Here is a 27,959-nt window from a genome sequence, read left to right as displayed (position 1 = left end):
CACTATATTCCCAAAGAAAACGATGTACTTTTTACTCCATACATTTTCCCTGACACCCAAAAGTACTAGTTACAATTTGAATGATTAGCAGTACAGGAAAAAGGTCCAATTCACACACTTATCAAGAGAACGTCACTTGTCATCCCTACTGCCTCTGATCTGGTGGACTCATTAAACATAAATGCTTCCTTTGGGAATTATTTCTGAGTGTTGGAGTTGCCCCTAGCTGTCAAAAAAAGGAAATTGCCTTCTGGTTTGCTAAATATAAGGAATTTGATGTATATAATTTACTTTTACTTTGTACTTTTACTCAAGTATGACAATTTAGTACTTTTTTCACCACTGTACTTAAGTACATTTAAAATCTGATACTGTTAGACTTTTACTCAAGTAGTATTTTACTGGGTTACTTTCACTCGAGTCATTTTATATTAAGGTATCTTTACTTTTACTCAAGTATGAGTAAAATAGTATATTTCCGTTAGGGGACGCTTCCTCTGAAGTGCGCGTGTGCACAAACTCAATTCAACCTTCCATGCCGTCTTAATATCGCAATTTTTTTTGCAACTTTGGCAAAGCTTCAAGTCTATAAAACTTATGGCGCTGTTCGTGACATTCTAGTTTTGGGGAAATAAAAATGTATTGACATCAGTTGTTTCATCGATGAGAAACTGTGCGGAATGTCGGCCCAGTTTCACCCTCTCGCACTACATGCGACTGAACGTGTTACCCCTTCTATTTGTGACGCGCTGTCAGCTGACTGCAGTAAATTCACCAACCTTCGCTGCAAACATAGGCCAGCAGCTGGAGGAATCACATATTCTTGTCCGTCTATCTCTCTCCGAACTAAACAATGGCAAGCCAGTCCCAGGGTATCCAGCAGCTTTTGCAAGCTGAAAAAAGAGCTGCAGAAAAAGTAGCAGAAGCCCGCAAACGTAAGTTAAAATCTGCTGTCATTCAACGGCGTATATAAACTAAGCTAGCTAACGTTAGCTTGATTTGCTAACATTTTTTTCTGGAAGGTAACTAGTTAGGCATAAGTAACATTTTAATTATAAACAGCTACTATAATAAACCCCAGATTTGACAGCCAACAGATATATTTATTCCTAACTGCAAAGTGTGAAGATGGCAAGGCCTTCAATCCAAGATGACTAACGTTAGCTACCTAGCCAGCAGATCCGACCCGCTGCGCTATTAGGTTCGGACAAACTTCCTGTATAGATTTAATGGCGTTTAAGACAACCGTGAACTCGTCATTAATCTTTAGGTCGGAGCTTTAGAAAGAGGCCCGAGTTCCTTACTTGGAATTCCGAGTTAAGTGACCATTCAGAACGATTTTGTTTCCCTGTCGGAGCTCGTTTAAAAAAAAAAAGTTGCCTCTGTCTTAAAGGGAAAATTGATATCTAAATGTATCCTTTACCCTTCAGTCTACTCCAACGGTTGGTTTCCCAGACCCCGATTAGGCCTACCTCTGGACTAAACACTTTTAAATGGATATTCTCCACTGAACATGGTTTTTAGCCCCAGACTAGGCCTAGACTTAAAATCTATGCCTTAACAGTAGGCTTCTTTCCTCACAATTCTTTCACTAAGTCTCATTTCCCTATGAAACAATAGGATTTCACTTCCTATTTTGTCAGGAAGCACACAACAAACTGCGTAGTTAGGAAAACTTGAACGGGGAATTTAATCAATGTTTATTTCACTTACTAGGCTTAAGTGCAGATTTTTCTTCTGTTTGATCAGGTAAGAACCGTCGACTGAAGCAGGCCAAGGAGGAAGCCCAGGCCGAGATTGAGCAGTACCGTATGCAGAGGGAGAAGGATTTTAAGACCAAGGAGGCTGCGGTGAGACATTGGGGGGACAATTTTAATTTGCAAATGGGAAACATGAGTCATGTTTTCCTAATCATAAGGCACTGTAGTTGGTAGCTAAATTGTTAAGACCTTAACACTGGCCATATAATAACTTATTTAATACTTACTGTATGTTTGAAGTGGTTTGTCTTGTAAGGTGGCCTAAATCGGTGTTCCATTTCTCCATTAGGCTCTTGGATCCCATGGTAACTCTGCTGTAGAGGTGGACAAAGAGACTGTGGGCAAGATGGGTAGCATCCAGACCAGCTACCAGCAGAACCGGGAAGGGGTGCTGGGCAACCTGCTTAAGATGGTGTGTGACATCAAGCCAGAGATCCATGTCAATTACCGTTTTGCTGGTTAAACCCCCTCATCACAACCCCTTATTAAACTAAGGAAACACTGAGACACTCTCATTGCACTGCCATCAGTTGTCACATGCTTCATTGACACATCTACTACACCCATGCATGGCACAAACCTCTTTGCCTGCCTGCTCACAACTTTCATTTTATACCAATAAGTTTATTTTCTCTATAAATATAATCAACAGATGTGTATATGATTCAAATAGGTATACATTTGTCCAGTCAAATATAAAGCATGTTCACTCTGTTGGTTAGTCAAAGCAGGCAGAGGTTCTTTTGGTCTTATGCAGTGTCTCTGTTTCCCATCTTCATCGCTTGTAGTATCAAGGTTTTTATATAATGGTTAGTGTGTGTGTGTGTCTTGCTATGCAATGTTTATTAATATGGACATATTGTTCTTGTTTTATTTGTGGAGACCAAAATACAGTGCTTATTTCACTTAATGGACTGTTAGGCCTGGGGAAAAAAGATTGCTGTTTTGTTTGAAAGTTTTCCTGCTGTCCCAATTTGATTCTTCATCTCTATGAATATATTATCCTGTATGGTAGACATTCTTCTGTTCACAAATATTGTGACTTTATTAAACTAAGTGTTCTTGTGGTTTATTCTTGAATGACTAATTTATTTCCTAAATTCTACAGCTAATGTAGAGTATGCTAGAGGTTGTGAGATTCTTCACCCCAAGTGCCCTGTGGTATGTTGTCCAGCTAGACTGTTGGAACCAGCCTGATTGCTCTGTTCACTGAAATAGAATGGGGAATGCAGCAATAAGGCTGGTTTTACCAGACCAGACTTGTCCAGCAGCCCAATACAGGAACACTGGAACAGACCAAAGAAAGCAGAACAACTGCAGCCATGTCTGTGACTTCTGAATAAGACATCATACATTGTTGACATTTACAATTTTGATATAGTTGCCCCTGCTGAGTTTACATGCCTTTTGTGCTCAATAAAGTACCACTTTTATCCTCCAGAGGACACTACAACATCCCAATATGTACATGGAATCTCAGAATTGATTTAGGTAAAGAATGCTTGTTTCCTCAAACAATAGCTTTAGTACTTCAAATTATTCTCAGTTTGATCATTTTTTATTTAACTAGGCAAGTCTGTTAAGAACTAATTCTTATTAACAATGACAGCCTACCCAGCCAAAACCTAACCCAGAAGACGCTGGGCCAATTGTGCGCTGCCCTATGGGACTCCCAATCACGGCTGGTTGTGATACAGCCTGGAATCGAACCAGGGTCTGTAGTGACTCCTCTAGTACTTAGACTGGGAGCCCCAACATTGATTTGTAATTTACAGTATGCTTTAGATCATTAACATGTAATGTGGCTACAGGTAGAGTTCACCTCGAAAATACACACATTGAGAATATCTGTAAATGAAAACGTACATTTGGTTGTTTTTTGATGGTAACATGAAATGTCAAATGCACATGTTATACGATGTTATGTAGGTTTATAACATGTCGACATCGCGTTATCGTTCGGGCTGCCATGTGGCGGGGGTTTCTACTAGTTACCACAGCCACAAAATCGTGAAAACAAAATATCACTTTGGTCTTAATTTAAGGTCAGGTTTAAAATCATATTTTAAAGAAGATAAATTGTAGAAATAGGCGGGGTTTATGCCTGCCCTGAACGGTCGTCTGATAGGCTACCATACGAAAACATGCGTGCTACGTCATACATTTTCCTGCTTTGTCAAAAGTCATCTGGCTGTGGTTGTTATACTTAAGTGTGACGTGTGCTGTCGGCGTTTTGCCAGTAGAGTAAAAGGGAATCTGGACGTTCATTTGAAAGCTCATAGTTAATCATTCGGTTGTGAGTTATTTAGGCCAAAGAAAATCACGCTGGAACCGAGTTCACTATATGTTGTGAGGTAAGCGCGTGCATGCCCAGACTATCCTCTCTATCATTCTCTCGCTTGTGTTTGACCTCTGTAGCAAGCTAGCTACGAGGCAAGCTAGTAGTCTAGCAAGTACTGGAGTTAACTTGATAGTTAGCTAAATATTTTGGTGTGTCATGCAACTTCAGCCATCTCACAATTTAAACCAAATGTTCGAAATATCTATCCTGGTGATTGACATCCCATTTTATCGAATGTATGATTTTCATGAAGTCAGTTATGGTTGAGAAACACTTGGATTTTGTATTCGCTAGTTGCAGTACACAAAACGCTACAGTACTTTGTTGCCAACGACTCATTGATCTCTCCACTTCTAGGTTTCACGTGGCCCTTTTTCATTATGCTCTACATATTCCGAAACAAGTAGCTAGGCTATCAAGACCGTTAAATCAAATTGTCATGCTTGTTAAATTGTCATCTTCAGCACAAGCACAAACTTAAAATATACTCAATATTTCAATGTGTATTCCCTATTTCACAACTAGAACTTCAGACTACAAATATGCAACAGTACGTTGTACTTACTTTAATTTTTTGATTAATGATGATGATGAAACATGTAACCAACTGTGGCCCCTATAGGCTCCGTGCACTACAGTAGGATTCCTCTTTCATTGCTTTTCAAGACCAATTCCATCTCTGAACACGACCCACTAGTTATCCCCTCTCTGTAACAGAAAAGTGGACATTTTAATGTGCCTACAGACCAAAGGTGCCATGACCTATTGGTAATTATTTATAGCAGACCAAAAGTACAGCAAAAAAGGTCAAGGCTGGACAACCAGAATATATGTATGTAATCAATATTATCTCTCATAGTTGGTACCCACTGATTTTATTGTGGGAAGTCTGCTTTTAAATTATTTTCATTTACTCTCAGATATGTGGATTGGAGGAATGTTTGAGTGGGTCTGAGGGAAACAGTGCCCTATTGTCTCTGTGTATCAGGAGGACAGAATGACAGTATCCAATGGGCCAAGCTGTCCTCTAGCTCTGTTGTAGTTGGCCCTCTTTCTCATTGGCATCACTCCGAAGTGACTGAAACTTGTTTGCCTGGCACGGCTTCTCATTCTCAACAACAGGTTTACTTTACGGACAGACTTATACTTAGGCTAGTTAATAAAGGCGGCATGGGACAAGTATATTTGACTATGACTTAAATTCCCTCCGCCAGGCTTAACTGACCCCCTTAGAATTTGAAGTGGATTCTTAGTGATTGTTTTGATCTTGGTTATTGATTGAAATCTGAACGTTTATATCCTGCAAACAAACAAAAACACAGATCTGTTTCTGAAACTCCTTTGCAGATTTCCAGAAACCATTTGGGTCACACACAACCATTCTATTCCATGAATGGTCCTATATGAGATTCCTGCTATTTAGTGTACACAAAGCAGTGGAATGTTAACACAAATGACAGGTACATTTAAATAAGGCTTAAACACATGTAAATCAGAGATGGAATGATGAGAGCGTGATCAGAATGTAATGGAGAAAATCAAGTTTGAATTGTATTGTTCCACACCATCAGGCTTTAAAAGGTAGAATGTAGGCCTACATTGCCAATTTATTATTTTAGCTAGCCTCTGTAGCAACTAGCTAGCTACGCTTTACTGTACTGTATTTGCCTCAAGTAGTGGCTCTTGTGCATTCATTAGGAATGTGTTTGAAGTCTGGCAATTATGCAGCATGTTGGGCAAAATTAGGTAAGTGGTGTACTGTTAAACATGAAAGGATTAGGCTTAGGTCTACTTGGTTATGTGGGGTCATTGATGATGATATCATACAGTGCAGTATTTTTGACAATATATCGTATTGTTTTGATGATATCGCAATATTATTTTTGCATTAGTTTGCTGTACCTGCACCAAAACTAGTTTGTTACATCTTCTTTTTAAATAGGTAGCCCATTTGTTAGCAGCACTTTTATTTCAGTGACTGATCAAAACATGGCTCTCTCTTGTCCCTCTGAGGCAAACTAAGTTGGAACATCGATTCGCAATACATATAAAATTGTGCGATTCGCAACATGTATCGTGAGCTCCCTGGCAATTCCCAGCTGTAGTACACACATAATAATTGAATTATCATGTCTAATGACAATGTTTCAGTTTGTGCATTCATAGAATGTTTTGTTGGTAAATGTCTCAATGCTAATTTTGGTTCCTTACTTTTGTACTCTGCGCTATTTACTGCACATTTCATAATTGATTCAATCACTGTCATCTTTGGTGGGGATTGTTATGAGCCAGTTTTATAAGCTGACCTTTCATAAAAGGTGTAAGTCGGCCTTGACACCTTTTTACCTACTTTTAATTCATGTTTTTAAAGCTGGAGGTGAGAATAATAAAAAGAATCCTCAGCAATCTACACAGAGTACCCCATAATGACAAAGTGAAAATTGATTTTTGGACATGTTTGCATATGTATTAAAAATAAATTATAGAAATGTCTTATTTACATAAATCCACCAACCACTCTTTTTACACTGCTGCTACTCTCTGTTCATCATATATGCATAGTCACTAACTATACATTCATGTACATACGACCTCAATTGGGCCGAACAACCAGTGCTCCCACACTTTGGCTAACCGGGTTATCTGCATTGTGTCCCGCCAACCCCTCTTTACGCTACTGCTACTCTGTTCGTCATATATGCAGTCACTTTAACCATATCTACATACTACCTCAATCAACCTGACTAACCGGTGTCTGTATGTAGCCTCGCTACTTTTATAGCCTCGCTACTGTATATAGCCTGTCTTTTTACGGTTTCATTTCTTTACCTACCTATTGTTCACCTAATACCTTTTTTGCACCATTGGTTGAGCCTGTAAGTAAGCATTTCACTGTAAGGTTTACCTATACCTGTTGTATTCGGCACACGTGACAAATAAACTTTGATTTGATTTATTCAGACCCTTTGCTATGAGACTCAATTGAGCTCAGGTGCATCCTGTTTCCATTGATCATCATTGAGTGGTTTCAACTACTTGATTTGGAGTCCACCTGTGGTAAATTCAATTGATTGGACATGATTTGGAAAGGCACACACCTGTCTATATAAGGTCCCACAGTTGACAGTGCATGTCAGAGCAAAAACCAGGCAATGAGGTTGAAGGAATTGTCCATAGAGCTCCGAGACAGGATTGTGTTGAGGCACAGATCTGGGGAAGGGTACCAAAAAATGTCCGCAGCATTGAAGTACCCCAAGAACACAGTGGCCTCCATCATTCTTAAATGGAAGAAGTTTGGAGCCACCAAGACTCTTCCTAGAGCAGGCCGCCTGGCCAAACTGAGCCTTTGGTCAGGGAGGTGACCAAGAACCCGATGGTCACTCTAACAGAGCTTCAGAGTTCCTCTGTGGAGATGGGAGAACCTTCCAGAAGGACAACCATCTTTGCAGCACTCCACTAATCAGGCCTTTATGGTAGAGCGCCCAGACAGAAGCCACTCCTCAGTAAAAGGCACATGGCAGCCCGCTTGGATTGCCAAAAGGCATCTAATGACTCTCAGACCATGAGAAACCAGATTCTCTGGTCTGATGAAACCAAGATTAAACTCTTCGGCCTGAATGCCAAGCATCACATCTGGAGGAAACCTGACTCCATCCCTACGGTGAAGCGTGGGGGTGTTTTTCAGCGGTAGGGACTTAGACTAGTCAGGATCAAGGGAAAGATTAACAGAGCAAAGTACAGAGATCCTTGATGAAAACCTGTTCCAGAGCGCTCAGGACCTCATACTGGTGCAAAGGTTCACCTTCCAACAGGACAATGACACTAAGCACACAGCGAAGACGATGCTGGAGTGGCTTCGGGACAAGTCTCTGAATGTCCTTGAGTGGCCCAGCCAGAGCCCGGACTTTAACCCGATCGAACATCTCTGGAGAGACCTGAAAATAGCTGTGCAGTGACCCTCCCCATCCAACCTGACAGAGCTTGAGACGATCAGCAGAGAAGAATGGAAGAAACTCTCCAAATACAGGTGTGCCAAGCTTGTAGCTTCATACCCGATAGGACTTGGGGCTGTAATCGCTGCCAAAGGTGCTTCAACAAAGTACTGAGTAAAGCGTCTGAATACTTATGTCAATGTGTTATTTCTGTATTTTCTATTTAATACATTTGCAAAAATTAGACTATGGTTTGTCATCTATGGGGTATTGTGTGTAGCTTGATGAGCTTTATTTTTTAAAATCCATTTTAGAATAAGGCTGTAACAAAATATGGAAAAATTCAAGCGATCTGAATACTTCCCGAATGCACTGTACATGCAATATTCCCTCAATGTTTTGTCACTGAGCAAATTTCAGGTCTGCTGAGCGCAAACGTCAATAAGCTACGTAGCCAATAGGCACTGCACTTGACACATTTATGAAATTGCTTATTCCAGTTGCTAATAAGCAGGTACCCATTAAAACCTCTTAGCGCACGGATCCCGCTATCGGGATCAAAATCGGCAACATCCGGTGAAGCTGGAGCGCGCCAAATTCAAATGACAAAATTTTAATATTAAACATTCATGAACATACAAGTGTCTTACATCATTTAAAAGCTTAATTGCTTGTTAATCGAACCGCGTTGTCAGATTTCAAAAAGGCTTTACGGCGAAAGCATATCATGTGATTATCTGAGGACAGCGCCCCACATCAAAATACTTTTTCAAACCAGCACAGGCGTCACAAAGTCCAAAATAGCTCTAAAATAAGTCACTTACCTTTGAAGATCGTCCTCTGTTTGCAATCCCAAGGGTCCCAGCTACACAATGAATGGTAGTTTTGTTCGATAAAGTCCTTTATATACCAAAAATGTCTGTTTTAGTTTGTGCGCTTGATTCAGTAATCCACTCGTTCAACATGCATACAAACGAATCCAAAAAGTTGCCAGTAAAGTTCGTCCAAACAAGTCAAATTATGTTTCTAATTAATCCTCGGGTACTCTAATTATCTAAATAAGCGATACAATTTAAGACTGAGAATAGTATGTTCAATAGGGAAGATAAATAACGAAGAGCGCGTACCTCATCCACGTGCGCAACAAGACTACTTTTCTAATTAGAGACACCTTGGGAAAAACTACAACTACTCGTTCATTTTTCAAAAAACAAGCCTGAAACCCTTAAGACTTTTGACATCTAGTGGAAGCCATAGAAAATGCAACCTGGGAGCTATTTATTTGTATATCCCATAGACTAGCATTGAAATGGCCTGTGACCTCCCCCCAAACAATTCTGGATGAATTTTCTTTGGGTTTTTGCCTGCCATATCAGTTTTGTTATACTCAGACATTATTTTAACATTTTTAGAAACTTCAAAGTGTTTTCCATCCAATGCTACCAATTATATGCGTATCCTTCTGGGCCTGAGTAACAGGCAGTTTACTTTGGGCACGTCATTCATCCGAACTTCCGAACACTGCCCCCTAGCCCTAAGAGGTTTTAAGAAAATGACTGTAAAAACTGTTAAATCCCAGTGGATTGATGAGGAATTTAAAAAATTGTATGGTTGAGGGATGGTGCAGAAGGAATTGAAAATAAGTCTGGCTGCACAACCGATTAACAAACTTATTGCAAATTGAAATCGTGACTAAATTGAAAAAAAGAACTACACTATGAAACAAAGATGAATGCTAGTAAAAAAAATAAAAATAACTTTGGATCACCTTAAATGAAAATCTTGGAAAAAAGGCACACTCAGCCCCATCATTCATTGAATCAGATGGCTCATTCTAAACAAAACCAACTAATATTGCCAATTAATTTCATTTTTTTTTCATTGTCAAGATTAGCAAATTTAGGCATGACATGCCAGCAATAAATGCAGACACTACACATCCAAGTATATCTGAACAAATTATGAAAGTCAAGCCTTGTAATTTTAAATTCCGTGAAGTTAGTGTCAGAGGTGAAGAAATGATTGTTGTCTATCAACAATGACAAGCCACCGGAGTCTGACAACTTGTATGGAAAATTACTGAGGATAATAGCGGATGATATTGCCACTCCTATTTGCCCTATTTTTACTTTAAGCCTACTAGCATGTGTGTGCCCCCAGGCCTGGAGGGAAGCAAAAGTCATTCCCCTTCCTAAGAATAGTAAAGCCCCCTTTACAGGCTCCATGGCTGACCAATCCGCCTGTTACCTACCCTTAGTAACCTTTTGGAAAGAATTGTTTGACCAGATACAATGCTATTTCAAAGTAAACAAATTGACGACAAGCTTTCAGCATGCTTATAGAGAAGGACATTCATCAAGCACAGCACTTATACAGATGACTGATTGGCTGAGAGAAATTGATGATAAAAAGATTGGGGGGGGCTGTTTTGTGCGGCTTTTAACACTTAAAGAGTTGCAGTTAGTTTCAGAGTGGGTGGGAATGAATAAGTTAGTCCTAAGTATTTCTATTACTGAAAGCATTGTATTTGGGACAAATCGTTCACTAAACCTCAACTACATCTCGTGTGGTCAGGTGCCACAAAAGGACGTAGGAAAATTGCAATTGGTTCAGAACCTTATGGAACAGCGGGGACTGTGAAGCAACACATGCATACACACACACACACACACACACACACACACGATAACATACACAAATACAAATAGGCAGAGGGTAGCATCATTTGTCTGATTTCTCTGTAATGTTATGGGAATAATAATGCATTTTATTTTGTAAAGTGGTTTCTTGCATCAAAAATTTTCATTCACCTCCTTGTCTGAAAGACAAGTAGATAAATGGGTTAATGTCAAGCGCTGCTTATTTTTTTTAAGTCTCATGGAATGTAGGCTGACATTGAACACCCCACATTGGCTGATGTAGGCTGAATGATATAACATGTTAAAATGTAATGGGATGCTGTGCAACTTCCAGCTCACGTTTACTGTGAACACTGAAGTTGTACCTGTTTTTTAAGTTGCAGTTTCAGACAGTGGGCAAGTAGGCTACTTTGACTATTTGATCAAAGTGTAGGCCTACGAGTGACCGACCATAAAAACAATGGATGAAATGTATCCTGTAACATTTGGTCTTATAGAGAATCAGACCAATTATACTACCCTCTGCCTATTGACTACGTAGCTTTTTCAAGCCAGTCTTAAAATACAACACTGCCCCTTTCAAGAAAAAAAAGAAGCTCTTTAGCCGACCTTTCTTTTCAAAGATGTCTAGAAATGATCTATAACTGGGCTAATAACTCACTAACTAGCAAAGGATATGAACAAATGTGCACACGTGGCTACATGCAGCTCTCGCTTTGATCTTAAAATAAGCGCATCTACTCACGACTACTCTGTAAACACAGTCCAGTTCATTTTTTTAAATGTTACTTTTATTTAACAGTTAAGAACACATTCTTATTTACAATGACGGCCTAGGAACAGTGGGTTAACTGCCTTGTTCAGGGGCAGAACAACAGATTTTTACCTTGTCAGCTCAGGAATTCGATCTAGGAACCTTTTGGTTACTGGCCCAACGCTCTATTGCCTTAATTCGATCACAATTCCCACAGTAAAGAGAAATGTTAAGTCTTAACTAAGGGGGAAAGTTGAGTGAAGTTCAATCTTGTGCTTCTCTGCGCGGGCTGATATTTTTTCTGCGAGGCAGTCCCGGGGGAGCTTAGAGGGAACATTGATTACATGTATTCTTCGCTGCAAGTTTTAGTCTCCACATCTTACCACAAGCCAAGTGGTTCATGCTTTATCTTTGACTTAACTGTCTCAGAGTTTGGGAGTCATAAAGTCTAGACTTCAGGAAACATCAGAGAGAGCACATCCACATCGACGGGACCGCAGTGGAGAAGGTGGAAAGTTAGGTTCCTCGGCGTACACATCACTGACACACTGAAATGGTCCACCCACACAGTGTGGTGAAGGTGCAACAACCTCAGGAGGCTGAAGAAATTTGGCGTGGCACCTAAAACCCTCACACACTTTCACAGATGCACAATTGAGAGCATCCTGTTGGGCTGTATCACTGCCTGGTACAGCAACTGCTCCGCCCACAACGGTAAGGCTCTCCAGAGGGTGGTGCAGTCTGCCCAACGCATCACCGGGGGCAAACTACCTGCCATCCAGGGCACCCGATGTCACCGGAAGGCCAAAAAGATCATCAAGGACAACAACCACCCTAACTACTGCCTGTTCACCCCGTTATCATCCAGAAGGCGAGGTCAGTACAGGTGCATCAAAGCTATTTTTCAGTCTCAAGGCCATCAGACTGTTAAACAGTCATGACGAGCACATTAGAGGATGCTGCCTATATACATAGACTTGAAATCACTGACCACTTTAATAAATGGAACACTAGTTACTAGTGATGCACCGATATGACATTTTCGGCCGATACAGATATCCATTATTTTCCCTTCCAAAATACACAATATTTAAAAAATTTGCGGCCTTTTTAAGCATTCTAGTACAGTTAAATAGTTAACACACATGGACGCAGCGGTCTACGGCACTGCATCTCGGTGTAAGAGGCATCACTATAGTCTCTGGTTCGAATCCTGGCTCTATCACATCCGGCCGTGATTGGGAGTCCCATAGGGTGGCGCACAATTGGCCCAGCATCGTCCGGGTTTGGCCGGAGTAGGCCATTGTAAATAAGAACTTGCCTAGTTAAATAAAGGATACACACACTGACCCAAAAATTCTTTTGTTGGCATTTACATATGTCCCCATTACCAGTAAAACATAATCAAAACCTATTTCTTTCACTTACTTGCTGTTTTGTTGTTCTTTCACTTACTTGCTGTTTTTGTTGATTTCTATGGAAGGCCGTTTGGGTCTTTCCGTGTCAAATAACACTATTTGACCGATCTGAATATGACTGCACGTCACATAATAATTTAACACGTTCATACATTTTGTGTAGCTGTTAGGCATTGATTACACTATCACTCGTATTTCATATGTCACAACGATTAATCAATGCGTATGCTATGATGCTGGTAAAGTTGTCTCGCCCACCTACAGTGCTGATCATAAAAAAGCTAGCTAGCTCGTTCTCCCCAAAAACATAGCAAAACGACAATCTGTTTCAGTAGCTATATAGTTAGCTAGCTAGCTAACTATATAGCTAGGTGTCATCATCGAAATAACCCTAATTTATAAGACCGTTATTTGATTAATGGTGGTCGGACCCATCCAGCCACAATAAGGATTAGCCACAATAGTGGACTTTGCGGTTAGCCTTCAAAATAAATGTATGGCATAATTCTGCTATTTGTATTCATTTGCATTACTGTCAATGACATACTTTTATTTTGAAGGCAAACTGTAAATTCCACTTGTGCCTAGTCCTTATTGGGGCTAGCTTCACAACACACAACCCGGTGCGGTCGAGCCTCACTAGCCAGATGAAGCTACCTGGCTGCTTATAACGTTAGCTTTGGGCAACAGGGTTAATTAGCTGGCCAACTATTTATTTTCATGAAGTTCAATTTCAATAAGTGAACAACCAGTGGCAACAAGCTAATACTTACTCACAAGGATTCCTATATCATTGCTAAGAATAATGAAAATGAATGCAGTTTCTACTGGTTATTGTTTTCAGGCTGTTTGTATTGGTGCTAGCTAGGTACCACGTTTAAGCTAGCTACCCCAGAAGTTGCGGTCGAACAAATGATGCTTTATTACCAAAGCGGTATTGTAAACGCATCATTCATGGCCGGCGTTTGCTTGTTTTTAGACCTTTTTTGTTAAAAAAAAATGTAAAGCTTTATTTCACCTTTATTTAACAAGGTAGGCCAGTTGAGAACAAGTTCTCATTTATAACTGCGACCTGGCCAAGATAAAGCAAAGCAGTGCGACAAAAACAACAGTTACACATGGGATAAACAAACGTACAGTCAATAACACAATATATCTGTATACAGTGTGTGCAAATGAAATAAGGAGGTAAGGCAATAAATAGGCCATAGTGGCGAAGTAATTACAAGTTAGCAATTAACACTGGAGTGATAATGTGCAGATGAGCATGTGCAAGTAGAAATCCTGGTGTGCAAAACAGCAGAAAAAAACTAATATGGGGATGAGGTAGTTGGTTGGATGGGCTATTTACAGATGGGCTGTGTACAGCTGTAGCGATCGGTAAGCTGCTCTGACAGCTAATGCTTGAAGTTAGTGAGGGAGATGTAAGTCTCCAACTTCAGTGATTTTTGCAATTCGTTCCAGTCATTGGCAGCAGAGAACTGGAAGGAAAGGTGGCCAAAGGAGATGTTGCGTGTGCTACGGGTGGGTGTTGCTATGGTGACCAGTGAGCTGAGATAAGGCAGAGCTTTACCTAGCAAAGACTTATAGATGACCTGGAGCCACTGGGTTTGGCGACGAATATGTAGTGAGGACCAGCCAACGAGAGCATACAGGTCGCAATGGTGGGTAGTATATGGGGCTTTGGTGACAAAACGGATAGCACTGTGTTAGACTGTATCCAATTTGCTGAGTAGAGTGTTGGAGGCTATTTTGTAAATGACATCACCAAAGTCAAGGATTTGACAGTGCTACTGTATCTTTTTTGACACGAAAAGACCCAAACAGTGTTCCATAGTATGTATGTCGTGAAGCCATTACTGTCTAACTCCGGTAAGGCAACATCTGAAAAATAGCACACTTGGTAGTGTGTACCGGTGCTCAACCAGTCGGCGAAAAGCCAACATCACCCATGACAGAGAACGGTTGATTGTCAAGGGCAATGAATTCCATTATCTTGGCTTTAATGGATTTTACCTTTGAGTTGTCACGCTGAAATGTTCTTACTCTTTCAAATGATTGCTCGACTTGTTGACTGCTTGATCCACACAGCAGACATTGTGGGCTAGGTTAGGAATGCTGTGTTGCACGTGTAGCGTAACATTTTACGTGGAGTCATTACGTCATGTACCTACGTTCTATAGGTATGCACAATACCTTTGAAATCAGTTTTTAACATCAGCATTAAACTAGACATCGGGCCAATACCGATGTTGGCATTTTTAGCTAATATTGGCTGATTCCGATATGTTCACCGACTCTTTTATTTTTTTTTATTATATTGTGCATCCCAACTAGTCACTTTAATAATGTTTACATATATTACATTACTCATCTCATATGTATATACTATTCTACTGTATCTTAGTCTATGCCGCTCTGACATTGTTCGTCCATATATTTATATATTCTTAATTCCATTCCTTTACCTAGATTTGTGTGTATTAGGTACATGTTGTGAAATTGTTCTACATTACTTGTTAGATAGTATTGCACTGTCAGAGATAGAGAAACAAGCATTTCGCTACACCCGCAATAACATCTGCTAAATACGTGTTTGTGACCAATAAAATTTGATTAACAATTCCCTTGTACAGGGACCCAAGCACAAGAAATGGCAATATTAGTTGTGTTCTATGCATCAGCATTCAGTTTATGATCAATTATTTTGATCAGGAAAGTTTTTTTGATTAACAGTCTAAGTGATGTGGATTGACCACGCTGACTGTTTGTCTGGTTAAAGGATGGTTTTAGACGAACAAAGGTGTAATGGTTCCGCACTCAAAGATGTCCCATAAAGCTAGCTTCATTTTTCTTCACTGCATTAGGGATAGCGTAAACAGCCATTTCTGTTTTAGAAAAGATAAAAGATTGTTGGAGCAGCAAACCAATAAGTGACTGGACATCCCATTATTTCTTCAGTTGGCTGTTTTGTCCAGCATGTATGTTTTGGATGTGTTTTAAAGGGGCAATCCGCAGTTGCTACATTCGTTTTTGGGGAGGGGGGACCATGTTATTGGCTGGATCAAAGGAAATGAGAGGCAGAATGGTCACATGAGGCGGACAGTCATGAGAAGGCAGATTAGTGCACTTCGGCATGACGCATTCACTTTCCCACTCTCTCGAGCAGGCGAGCACACTCAGGATCAGACAACACACCTGTACACATTGATGGGTTGCATGAACACTCGCACACATTGACAAGTATCTTGTCAGTAATTTGGCTGTAACAGAAGTTCTGCATGTGGTGAGACATTTGGGTAAGTTTTTTTTATTTTTTTTAAGAAAGATTTTAACTGGAATAAAACAATATTTCATATCAATTATCGAATCTAGAATGTTTAGGCTACCATTTTAATAATGTAAATTTCCTTGTTGTATGCAATGTACTTCAGCTGTCTTTACTTCTTTGCATGCGCCAATGCATCTTTTTGGTTGTTCTGGGAAAAAGCATGGACTCTTTATTTGTTTCCTGCTTTATGTATAGCTAATATATGAAGGGATTAGGCTAATTAACTATTACCCACCGTACTTTGACTGACTGAGAGCAGTCTTTTGTAATTTGAGTCATATCTACATGAATGATGAAAATCATTCTTTGTTGTAACGTTCTTCCAGCATTGTGTAGCCTACTACAGTTTCCACTCGGGTACAAAACAATTTACTGAGGATTTACTTTGGTTAAAGATCAGAGTTCTTAGGTTTATGATTCCAAGGACTCGCAGGAACATTTCACAATGGCTTTTATAACCTCATGTGGAGTGTGATTATATTCACAGTTCTTTGAACTCTGAGAGGCAAGTGCTGTGTAACACGACTTTAGACTGTTCTTGTCTTGCTTTAAAGGGCACAATGGTCTTCGCTTTGGACTTTTCAGCAACTGATAAGAATTTAAGGTTCACGTTGACTTTGATGGAATGTTTATTTTTAAACCTAAGAAGACTTACGTTTTGGACTTAATGGGTGGTGTCCCTCTTAGCGTTATGAATAGCCTGTCTTTATAACACTGTTTTGGAGTAGTAAAGTCAATTTCGTTGTGTACTTGGTCATAATGTCTACCTGAGTCTTGACTGTTTGTTTTGTTGAGGATTAGGCCCATATGTTCAAAGGGCTAACTTCTCACTGTGGCAACAACTGAGTCTAGCAGAGCTGAGTAGAAAAATATGAGTTAACAGATGTCTTGACTGGCAGGTTAATTGATGCGATTATGGTTCTTTTCATTTTGATTCTCGATGTCTGTTTTCCTTGTCCCCTGATGTCATTGGTGTCTGCCTCGGGGTGTCCCAGACATTTGGTATAATATGTTTTTCTCTAATTTAATAACATTTAATGTCTGTTAAGTGGGCATTTATTGAGTTATAAAGGCAGTTTTCTACGGATGTGGCCTCTGGTTGTTTGGCTATTTAAATTAGTAATAGTCCTGGTAGAGCTCGCGAGTCAAGTAGCAAGTTTTTCCACCTCGATTGATTGCGCACTCTCATGTAGGGAGAGAAGGTGTTTTCAAGGTGCTATGGCTAGTAGACATGGATGACTCGAACTGTGTATGAAATAGCCTTGGCACACAGTGGTCCAAAATGGCTTCACAGTTCTTGGGACCATGTGGTTCTGTTTGTAGCCTAAAATGTGCTTTCCTCAATTTAGGTACTTTTCACATCCAAACATAAGTATAATTAGCCTAACTACCAGGAATTGCATTATCAATACCTAGATTACAAAATGGCAAAGCTGCAATTGTTGTCTTGGCCTAGAAATGTTCATAGTCCGAATACTGTGCTTCTTTTTGCACATCCTTGATGTCCAAGGAAATGGTTTCAACCAGCATTTACAATAGACCCCAGCCAGCGTTCTCCACCAGTGGGTTCAGTACAGTAGGTTGAGGGGTTCATGGTTAAAACACCTCTTACAATCACCATCTCTCCAAAGTATAACACTAGGCACTTTGGAGAATTTGGGGAAAGTAATGCTGCTTTGAAAGTTGATGAACTTGTAACACCACTTTTGAGAAAATGGCCTGTGAATGTTTTGGTACACCTACTGGAGAGCTCTCTTTGTCTACACCGGCTATTCCCCAACTGGGGTACGCGCAATGCCGTCGGGGGTACGCCAAACAAACATGTGATTTACATTTTCAAACAGTTCATTTAGATTTTCCAACAGGGCGATGTTTTTTTTCTCTCGCCTGAGTAGCCTCGTTTCACTGCCATATATAAAATTAAACCATCTAGTTTTCAGCGAAATAACACAATGTCAAACATCCAATCACATTAAACGTTACTCTCTCGCGGGAATTCCACTAACTGTCTGAAGAGCTCCATCTTCTTAAATCATATCCTCAATTTTGTCCCGTACATTGAATATAGTTGCGGAGAGTCCCTGTAATCCTAGATTCAGATCATTCAGGCGAGGAAAAAATAATCACCCAGATAGGCCAGTCGTGTGAGAAACTCATCATCATGCAAGTGGTCAGACGAGTGAAAATTATGTAGCCAATCGTAGCTGCTGCTCATTCCTTTTGCTCGAAAAATTTATAAATGGTAAAATAAAAAAGTATGGCCCGCGTTCATAGAGACACATACCAGCTCTACTGGTAGTACTGCTACTACCAGCTGTACTGCACCTGTCGATGACACAAGTTGTTCTGCTTCCACGAGCACATCCTATGCTAGCATCAGTAATTCTACATTTGTTGCTAGCATGGACACTGACAGTTGTGAATCTGATGCAGCCGAAGAGCTACTGCCCCATTACCCAGGAAAGCAACGGACAGGGACGTTGGACCATCGAAGAGGCACAAATATGATGAGAACTACATTGATTTGGGGTTCACCTATATTGGGAGTAGTGCCTTTACTCAGCCACAGTGTGTTAGTACTTTTGCACATATCTCACAACTTGATGACTCTTGCGCAGACATTTAGAAACTGAACATGCCAATTTGAAAATTGAGTGAGAATTAGGATGACTTTCGAGTAGTAAGACATGTATAAAAGCAACAGATACCATTAATAAGAAGGGGCTAGAAGCGTCTTATGTTGAGCTACCGAGTGGCTAGGACAGGCAAGCACCATACTTTTGTGGAGGACTTAATTCTTCCTGCTGCTGCGGATATGGCTGGGACAATGCTGGGGGAAAAGGCCAAAAAAACTATACAGGCAATGTCTTGATCACTGTTTCACGACGCATCAGTGACATGGTAGGAGAGATTTTTAAACAACTACTGCTTTGCATACAAGCCAGTGAATTCTATGCGTTACAGCTGACGTGGCGGGCCTGGCACAGCTCCTGGTATATGTCCGTTACGTTTATGGGGGGTCAAGTAAGGAAGAAATCCTCTTCTGCAAACTACTGGAAACCAGGACAACAGATGATATTTAAGTACTGGACAGCTTTGTGACATCAAATGGACTTTGGTGGTCGAGATGTGTTGGTATCTGTACTGATGGCGCAAAAGCCATGACAGGGAGACATAGTGGAGTGGTAACGTGCGTGCAAGCAGTTGCTCCCTATGCCACTTGGGTACACTGCAGCATCCACTGAGAAGCGCTTGCTGCCAAGGGAATGCCTGACAGCTTGAAAGATGTTTTGGACACTACAGTGAAAATGGTTAACTTTGTTAAAGCAAGGCCCCTGAACGCTCGTATATTTACTGCATTATGCAATGATATGGGTATGTAACGCTTTTACAACGTATAGAAGTGCGTTGGTTATCAAGGTGCAAATTATTGACACTTTTTTTTTGAGGGAGACGAGCTTAAAGTTGTGTTTACTTACCATCATTTTCACTTGTCTGACTGCTTGCGTGATGTGTTTCACACGACTGGCCTATCTGGGTGATGTTTTTTCGCCTGAATGATCTGAATCTAGGATTACAGGGACTCTCCGCAACTATATTCAATTTGCTTGACAAAAATTAGGCTTTGATTAAGAAGTTGGATCTCTTCTCTGTCTGCATTTACAAGGACAAAACAGGTCTTTCCATCATTGTAAGATTTTTGTTTGTGTGCAAATGAAGTCACGCTTACGGACAATGTCAAATGTGATATAGCGAAGCACCTGAGTGAGCTGGGTGCGCAATTACGCAGGAACTTTCACAACTGATGACGCAAACAACTGGATTCGTTATCCCTTTCATGCCCTGCCTCCAGTCCACTTACCGATATCTGAACAAGAGAGCCTTATTGAAACTGCAACAAGCGGTTCTGTGAACATTTTATCAGAAGCCACTGCCAGATTTATGGATAGGGCTGCACTCAGAGTATCCGGCCTTGGGAAATCGTGCTGTTAAGACACTGATGCCCTTTGTAACAATGTACCTATGTGAGAGTGGATTTTCAACCCTCACTAGCATGAAAACTAAACAGGCACAGACTGTGTGAAATTATTTAAGACCGACTCTCTCCAATACAACCCAACATTGCAGAGTTATGTGCATCCTTTCAAGCACACCCTTCTAATTAACGTATGGTGAATTATTCACAATTTTTTATGAACAAATAAGGTTTTATATGTAAGATGGCTAAATAAAGAGCAAAAATATTGTTTTTGACCAGGGCTTCTTATAAGAGCTCTGTCACTTTCCACGAACCCGGATTCACGTCTGAGGCCATGTGCTAAACAGAGTGAGTAAGGTAGTATACTAAACAACCAAAGATTAAGACTAAAAGTAGTAGTAAAAATACACTATCTAGTCCTTGGCCTATATCCTAATCTGACTGGTGCAGGTCTTGTCGTGGTTCACATTACCATCTCTGGTAAACACACATCAAATAAAATCTAAGTTTGTCACATGCAGAGGATACAGAAGGTGTAACGGTACAGTGAAATGGCTACTTGCATAGTGGAGTCTTGTTTATACCCATAATCCCAACCCATACTACCATTCACCATGCATTAATCTGCAGGTAACTAAAGCTAACCAACTAGGTTCAATGTTAACTTCTAACGAGTCAGAAACCCGGATCCGGGAGCACCCCCCACCCCCCACCAGTAAAAAAGCTGAATAGCATAGCTAGCATAGCGTCACAAGTAAATAGTAGCATCTAAATATCATTCAATCACAAGTCCAAGATACCAGATGAAAGATCCACTTCTTGTGAATCCAGCAATCATTTCTGATTTTTAAAATGTTTTACAGGGAAGACACAATATGTAAATCTATTAGCTAACCACGTTAGCAAAAGACACCATTTTCTTTGTCCACCATTTTTTCTCTCCACCAGTAGCTATCACCAATTCTGCCAAGTAAAGATATTGATAGCCACTAACCAAGAAAAAACCTCATCAGATGACAGTCTGATAACATATTTATTGTATAGGATAGTTTTTGTTAGAAAAATGTGCATATTTCAGGTAGAAATCATAGTTTACAATTGCACCCACCATCACAACTCGACTAGAATAAATACAGAGAGCAACGTGTATTACCAATTTACTCATCATAAAACATTTCTTAAAAATAGACAAAGCATAGCATTGGAAAGACACAGATCTTGTGAATTCAGACAATATTTCAGATGTTCTAAGTGTTTTACAGCGAAAACACAATAAATCGTTATATTAGCATACCACATGTGCAAACGTTATCCGAGCATTGATACAAGCCAAAGAGAGAGATAACGTAATCATCGCCAAAATGTATTAATTTTTTCACTAACCTTCTCAGAATTCTTCCGATGACACCCCTGTAACATCATATTACAACATACATATAGAGTTTGTTCGAAAATGTGCATATTTAGCCACAAAAAACCATGGTTATAACATGACAATACTAGCAAAACTAGCCTGAAAATGTCAGGCTCCATTTTGGACAGTGATCTGGCGTAATGAATAACTAATCGTAAACTTGACTAAAAAATATAGGGTGGACAGCAATCGAAAGACAAATTAGTTCTTAATGCAATCGCTGAATTACATTTCTAAAAATATCCTTACTGTGCAATACAGGGTTCGCCAAGCGAAGCTATACCAAAAAAAATGGCGGAATATGCGTATAACATTTTTCGACAGAACAACGATTTATCATCATAAATAGTTCTTACTGTGAGCTGTTCTTCCATCAGTATCTTGGGCAATGTATCCTTTCTTGGGTCTAATCTTCTTTTGGTCGAAAGCTGTCCTCTTGTCCGTCGAAATGCCCACTAACGTTCGACCGGGACCCCGAAACGTGCCCGGTGCTTCAATGTGCATCACAAAGCAATGCCTCAAAATCGCACTAAACGGATATAAATTGCTATAAAACGGTTAAAATTAACTACCTTATGATGTTTTTAACACCTATAACGAGTAAAAACATGACCGGCGATATATAAGTGGCTAAACCAACGCTTGGAAAGAGAGTCCGACGTCCATCTTGCGTGAGGCGCAGCAGGAAAAGAACGGTACATCCGGTCTTTTCTGTTTTATACTGGCCCTGATTGCGCAATCGACTCCATTCAAATTGTCACCTCTTACTGACATCTAGAGGAAGGCATGGGCAGTGTTTGTATCCTCATAGGATTTACAGGGACTTTAAAACTGACCTGGGACCAGAGGCCAAAATGTCTGAAATCTCACTCCATATCAGGAAAAGTGCTGTAGAATGAGTTCTGTTTCACTCAGAGACATAATTCAAACGGCTATAGAAACTAGAGTGTTTTCTATCCAATAATAACTATAATATGCATATTGTACGAGCAAGAATTGAGTATGAGGCAGTTTAATTTGGAGACGATAAATGCTAATGTTGAAACAGCACCCCCTATATTGAGAAAAGGTTGACTAACATTAGGCTATAACTAGCAATGCAAATGGATTTCTAAGATTATGAATAATATTTCTACACTGCTCATACACGTAATGTTAGTTAGCGAGCCAGCCAGCTAACAGTACGCTTTAACTTGCAATGAAAACGACTTTCTGATAAAATTAGAAACGTATAATATCTGAAAAATGTAGCTAGACTCTTACCCGTATTGATGAATGCTTCTCCATCTCTGTTATGGATGCCATGGTTGCCCTTAGTTTGAAGATGTAATCTGGAGACAGGTTTTATACAACCGCATTCTGTTTTCTTTTCGACTCCCACCGCATTTGTAATCCTACTCTGCTTCCACCGGGCATTCCACGGATTTCAAAACTCTTAACTTCTTCTGAGACGTTTATCGCCCTTTCTTCCCCATCACTGTCATCAGAAGACAATACAATATCTGGTTTAATGAAAATGTTTTTACCTAAATCTGAGATTTCCTCATCGTCTGATTCATTTTCAGTGTCAGCATGGACTACTTTCTGGAGGACGATCGTACTATCACAACTTTTTCCCGCTGATCTTTGTCGATATCGCCTGTTAAATTCAGGGCAGCAGTGTTGAGCAGTAGCAACACTTTTGCAGTTCTTCATGATATTTTTCAAAAAGCAGCGGTAGAAAGGATTATCTACACATACTGAGCAGCTAATTTTATAGACAGAAGCGTCCTACATGGCAGACCAATCTGAACGAATATCGGCATGTCCAGCCCATCCATTATCTCAGCCAATCATGGCTAGCGGGAAGGTTCCTCGCTTTTTCCGTAGCTAAACCAACTAGGCTCGTAATTTTAAATGTTTTATTCGTATTTACAGATCGCATACAAGCAGTGGTGCAAAAATACTTTAAAGTACTACTTAAGTACTGTACTATCAATATTTTTACTCCATTACATTCCTAAAGAAAATAATGTACTTTATACACCATACATTTTCCCTGACACCTAAAAGTACTCGTTACATTTCGAATGCTTAGCAGGACAGGAAAATGGTCCAATTTACACATCAAGAGAACATCCCTGGTCATCCCTACTGCCCCTTATCTGGCAGACTCACTAAACACACATGCTTCGTTTGTAAATTATGTCTTGAGTGGGCCCCTGGATATCCGTAAATTTTAAAAACAAGGAAATCGTCCCGTTTGGTTAATATAAGGAACGTGAAATGATTTATACTTTTACTTTTGATACTTAAGTATATTTAAAACCAAATACTTTTACTCAAGTAGTATTTTACTGGGTGACTTTTACTTGAGTCATTTTCTATTATAGCATCTTTACTTTTACTCAAGTATTATAACTGGGTACTTTTACCACCACTGCATACACGTTTGTTATTAAGGCACATGAAAGTTCACATGTTCCAGAAGGCATTTCTGCCAAAAGAATGCATTTTGATTAAAAATAAAAATAAAATGTCTTCAAATGCTTCTCCTGTGAAGTAGTGATGTGCGACATATGCCTAGCTTCCTGGAACGGGTCACATATTTCATGGCTTTTTGAAAGAGCTCACATAGCTTGTTTTTCCACTTATAGCTGCCCCCCAGTGTTTAGTTATGAAGATATGTTAATGAAGCAATAGAAACCAAATTTGGAGTGTCTTTAGTTTGAGTGTTCTATAGTCTTGTACAGATAAGGGGATGACTGGGACAGGCAATGTAACTTTCTCTGTAAAGATTTTATATGGTCTTAACTGGTTTCTCTCTTTTCATTGTCAGTAGCCCCTTTTCAGTGTTTTCACAGATATTGATGTGTCATCTTGGCTTCAGAAGCTTTGGCATTCACCACAATTTTCTGTGCCTGTTTTGAGATATATTCTTCAGACTTTAAGAGAAACAATTGTTTATCTTGAAAATTGTGTTCTAGCTAAGATTATCTTGGAAAATATATCAATTGTAGAATAATAGTGAAGACAACATAAACTATGAAATAATACACATGGAATCATGTAGTAACCAAAAAAGTGTTAAACGAATCAAAATATATTTTAGGTTCTTCAAAGTAGGCATCCTTTGCCGTGATGACCATTTTGATCATTCTTGGCATTCTCACAACCAGCTTCATGAGGAATGCTTTTCCAACAGTCTTGAAGGAGTTCCCACATATGCTGAGCACATCTTCACAGCTTTTTCTTCACTGTGGTCCAACGATATGAGTTGGGTTGAGGTCGTGTGATTGGGGAGGCCAGGTCATCTGATGCAGCACTCCATTACTCTCCTTGGTCAAATAGCCCTTACACAGCCTGGAGGTGTGTTTTGGGTCTTTGTCCTGTTGAAAAAACAATGATAGTCCCACTAAGTGCAAACCAGATGGGATGGCGTATTGCTGTGGTAGCCATGCTGGTTAACTTCTTGCCGCACGGATCCCTTTAGCGGGATCATTTTTGTAAACAACCGCTGAATTGCAGAGCGCCAAATAAATATAAATTAAAAAAATACTAACAATATTTATCGTGAAATATACCAAAACACAGTTTAGCTTGTTAATCCACCTATCGTGTCAGATTTTGAAAATATGCTTTACAGCGAAAGCAATCCAAGCGTTTGAGTTTATCAATCACTAGACAAAACAGTAAGAACAGCTAGCCTCAAATTAGCTTGGTCAGAAAAGCAATCAAATGAATCGCTTACCTTTTGATAATCTTCAGATGTTTGCACTCACGAGACTCCCAGTTACACAATAAATGTTATTTTTGTTCGATAAAGATTTGTTTTATAACCAAAAACCGCCATTTGGTTTGCGCGTTATGTTCAGAAAACCACAGGCTCGTTCCAGTCCTGAAAGGCAGACAAATTCCAAAAAGTATCCGTAATGTTCGTAGAAACATGTCAAATGTTTTTTATAACCAATCCTCAGGTTGTTTTAACATACATAATCGATAATATTTCAACCGGACGGTAACCTATTCAATACTACAGAGAAAGAAAATGTCGCGCGACATCTCTCGCGCGCAGGAACTAATCAAAGGACACCTGACGCGTTTTGAAAAATCTCACTCATTTTTCAAAATAAAAGCTTGAAACTATGTCTACAGCCTGAGGAAGCCATTGGAAAATGAATCTGGTTGATACCCCTTTAAATGGAGGGGCAGGCAACGGAACAGGGATTTTTCCAAATATAAGGCACTTCTGGGTTGGATTTCCTCAGGCTTTCGTCTGCAAAATCAGTTCTGTTATAATCATAGACAATATTTTGACAGTTTTGCAAACTTGAGTTTTCTATACTAATCTGTCAATTATATGCATATTCTAGCATCTGGACCTGAGAAATAGTCTGTTTACCTTGGGAATGTTATTTTTCCAAACATAAAAATTCTGCCCCCTGGCTGAAAAGTTAAGTGTGTATTGTGAATTGTAAGTAAATCACTGATTGTGTCACCAGCAAAACACCATCACACCACCTCCTCCATGCTTCACGGTGAGAACCACACATGCAGAGATCATCCGTTCACCTATTCTGCGTCTCACAAAAACACACGGCGGTTGTAACTAAAAATCTCAAATTTGGACCAAAGGACATATTTCCACCGGTCTAATGTCCATTGCTTGTGTTTCTTAGCCCAAGCAAGTCTCTTCTTATTATTGGTGTCCTTTAGTAGTGGATTCTTTGTGTGAAATCAGGCCTTCGTGGTCAAATTGCTGCAGTCTTCCCTGAACTGTTGATGTGTCTGTTACTGAACTCTGAAGCATTTATTTGGGCTACAATTTGAGGCTGGTAACTAATGAACTTATCCTCTTTAGCAGAGGTAACTCTGGGTCTTCCTTTTACATTTACATTTACATTTAAGTCATTTAGCAGACGCTCTTATCCAGAGCATCTTACAAATTGGTGCATTCACCTTATGATATCCAGTGGAACAACCACTTTACAATAGTGCATCTAACTCTTTTAAGGGGGGGGGGGGGGTTAGAAGGATTACTTTATCCTATCCTAGGTATTCCTTAAAGAGGTGGGGTTTCAGGTGTCTCCGGAAGGTGGTGATTGACTCCGCTGACCTGGCGTCGTGAGGGAGTTTGTTCCACCATTGGGGTGCCAGAGCAGCGAACAGTTTTGACTGGGCTGAGCGGGAACTGTACTTCCTCAGAGGTAGGGAGGCGAGCAGGCCAGAGGTGGATGAACGCAGTGCCCTTGTTTGGGTGTAGGGCCTGATCAGAGCCTGAAGGTACGGAGGTGCCGTTCCCCTCACAGCTCCGTAGGCAAGCACCATGGTCTTGTAGCGGATGCGAGCTTCAACTGGAAGCCAGTGGAGAGAGCGGAGGAGCGGGGTGAAGTGAGAGAACTTGGGAAAGTTGAACACCAGACGGGCTGCGGCGTTCTGGATGAGTTGTAGGGGTTTAATGGCACAGGCAGGGAGCCCAGCCAACAGCGAGTTGCAGTAATCCAGACGGGAGATGACAAGTGCCTGGATTAGGACCTGCGCCGCTTCCTGCGTGAGGCAGGGTCGTACTCTGCGAATGTTGTAGAGCATGAACCTACAGGAACGGGTCACCGCCTTGATGTTAGTTGAGAACGACAGGGTGTTGTCCAGGATCACGCCAAGGTTCTTAGCACTCTGGGAGGAGGACACAATGGAGTTGTCAACCGTGATGGCGAGATCATGGAACGGGCAGTCCTTCCCCGGGAGGAAGAGCAGCTCCGTCTTGCCGAGGTTCAGCTTGAGGTGGTGATCCGTCATCCACACTGATATGTCTGCCAGACATGCAGAGATGCGATTCACCACCTGGTTATCAGAGGGGGGAAAGGAGAAGATTAATTGTGTGTCGTCTGCATAGCAATGATAGGAGAGACCATGTGAGGATATGACAGAGCCAAGTGACTTGGTGTATAGCGAGAATAGGAGAGGGCCTAGAACAGAGCCCTGGGGGACACCAGTGGTGAGAGCACGTGGTGCGGAGACAGATTCTCGCCACGCCACCTGGTAGGAGCGACCTGTCAGGTAGGACGCAATCCAAGTGTGGGCCGCGCCGGAGATGCCCAGCTCGGAGAGGGTGGAGAGGAGGATCTGATGGTTCACAGTATCAAAGGCAGCCGATAGGTCTAGAAGGATGAGAGCAGAGGAGAGAGAGTTAGCTTTAGCAGTGCGGAGCGCCTCCGTGACACAGAGAAGAGCAGTCTCAGTTGAATGACTAGTCTTGAAACCTGACTGATTTGGATCAAGAAGGTCATTCTGAGAGAGATAGCAGGAGAGCTGGCCAAGGACGGCACGTTCAAGAGTTTTGGAGAGAAAAGAAAGAAGGGATACTGGTCTGTAGTTGTTGACATCGGAGGGATCGAGTGTAGGTTTTTTCAGA

At 40.6% G+C, this 27,959-nt stretch overlaps 2 protein-coding genes across 3 annotated transcripts in view; both read left to right on the top strand.

Annotated features, from left to right (window-relative positions):
* Positions 1-458: 458 nt before the first annotated feature.
* On the top strand, positions 459-2,830 carry LOC139544095 (V-type proton ATPase subunit G 1-like). The gene is made up of 3 exons (XM_071350859.1): positions 459-935; positions 1,750-1,850; positions 2,050-2,830. The coding sequence occupies exons 1-3, from the start codon at positions 854-856 to the stop codon at positions 2,221-2,223; spliced, it is 357 nt and encodes a 118-aa protein (XP_071206960.1). The 5' UTR covers positions 459-853; the 3' UTR covers positions 2,224-2,830.
* Positions 2,831-3,949: 1,119 nt separating this feature from the next.
* The window catches only part of LOC139544090 (high affinity copper uptake protein 1-like), a 42,141-nt gene continuing 18,131 nt past the window's right edge, over positions 3,950-27,959 (top strand). Inside the window, exon 1 of one of the 2 annotated variants that reach the window (XM_071350845.1) lies at positions 3,950-4,114. The gene's annotated coding sequence lies outside the window, so the exon portion shown is untranslated. Of the gene's footprint in view, positions 4,115-16,018; positions 16,144-27,959 lie in introns of those variants that run through there. The other variant, XM_071350846.1, reaches the window with a different exon arrangement.

Source organism: Salvelinus alpinus, chromosome 18 (assembly GCF_045679555.1).
Source record: "Salvelinus alpinus chromosome 18, SLU_Salpinus.1, whole genome shotgun sequence".
NCBI lineage: Eukaryota > Metazoa > Chordata > Actinopteri > Salmoniformes > Salmonidae > Salvelinus > Salvelinus alpinus.
This window is presented reverse-complemented; position numbering and strand designations above follow the sequence as displayed.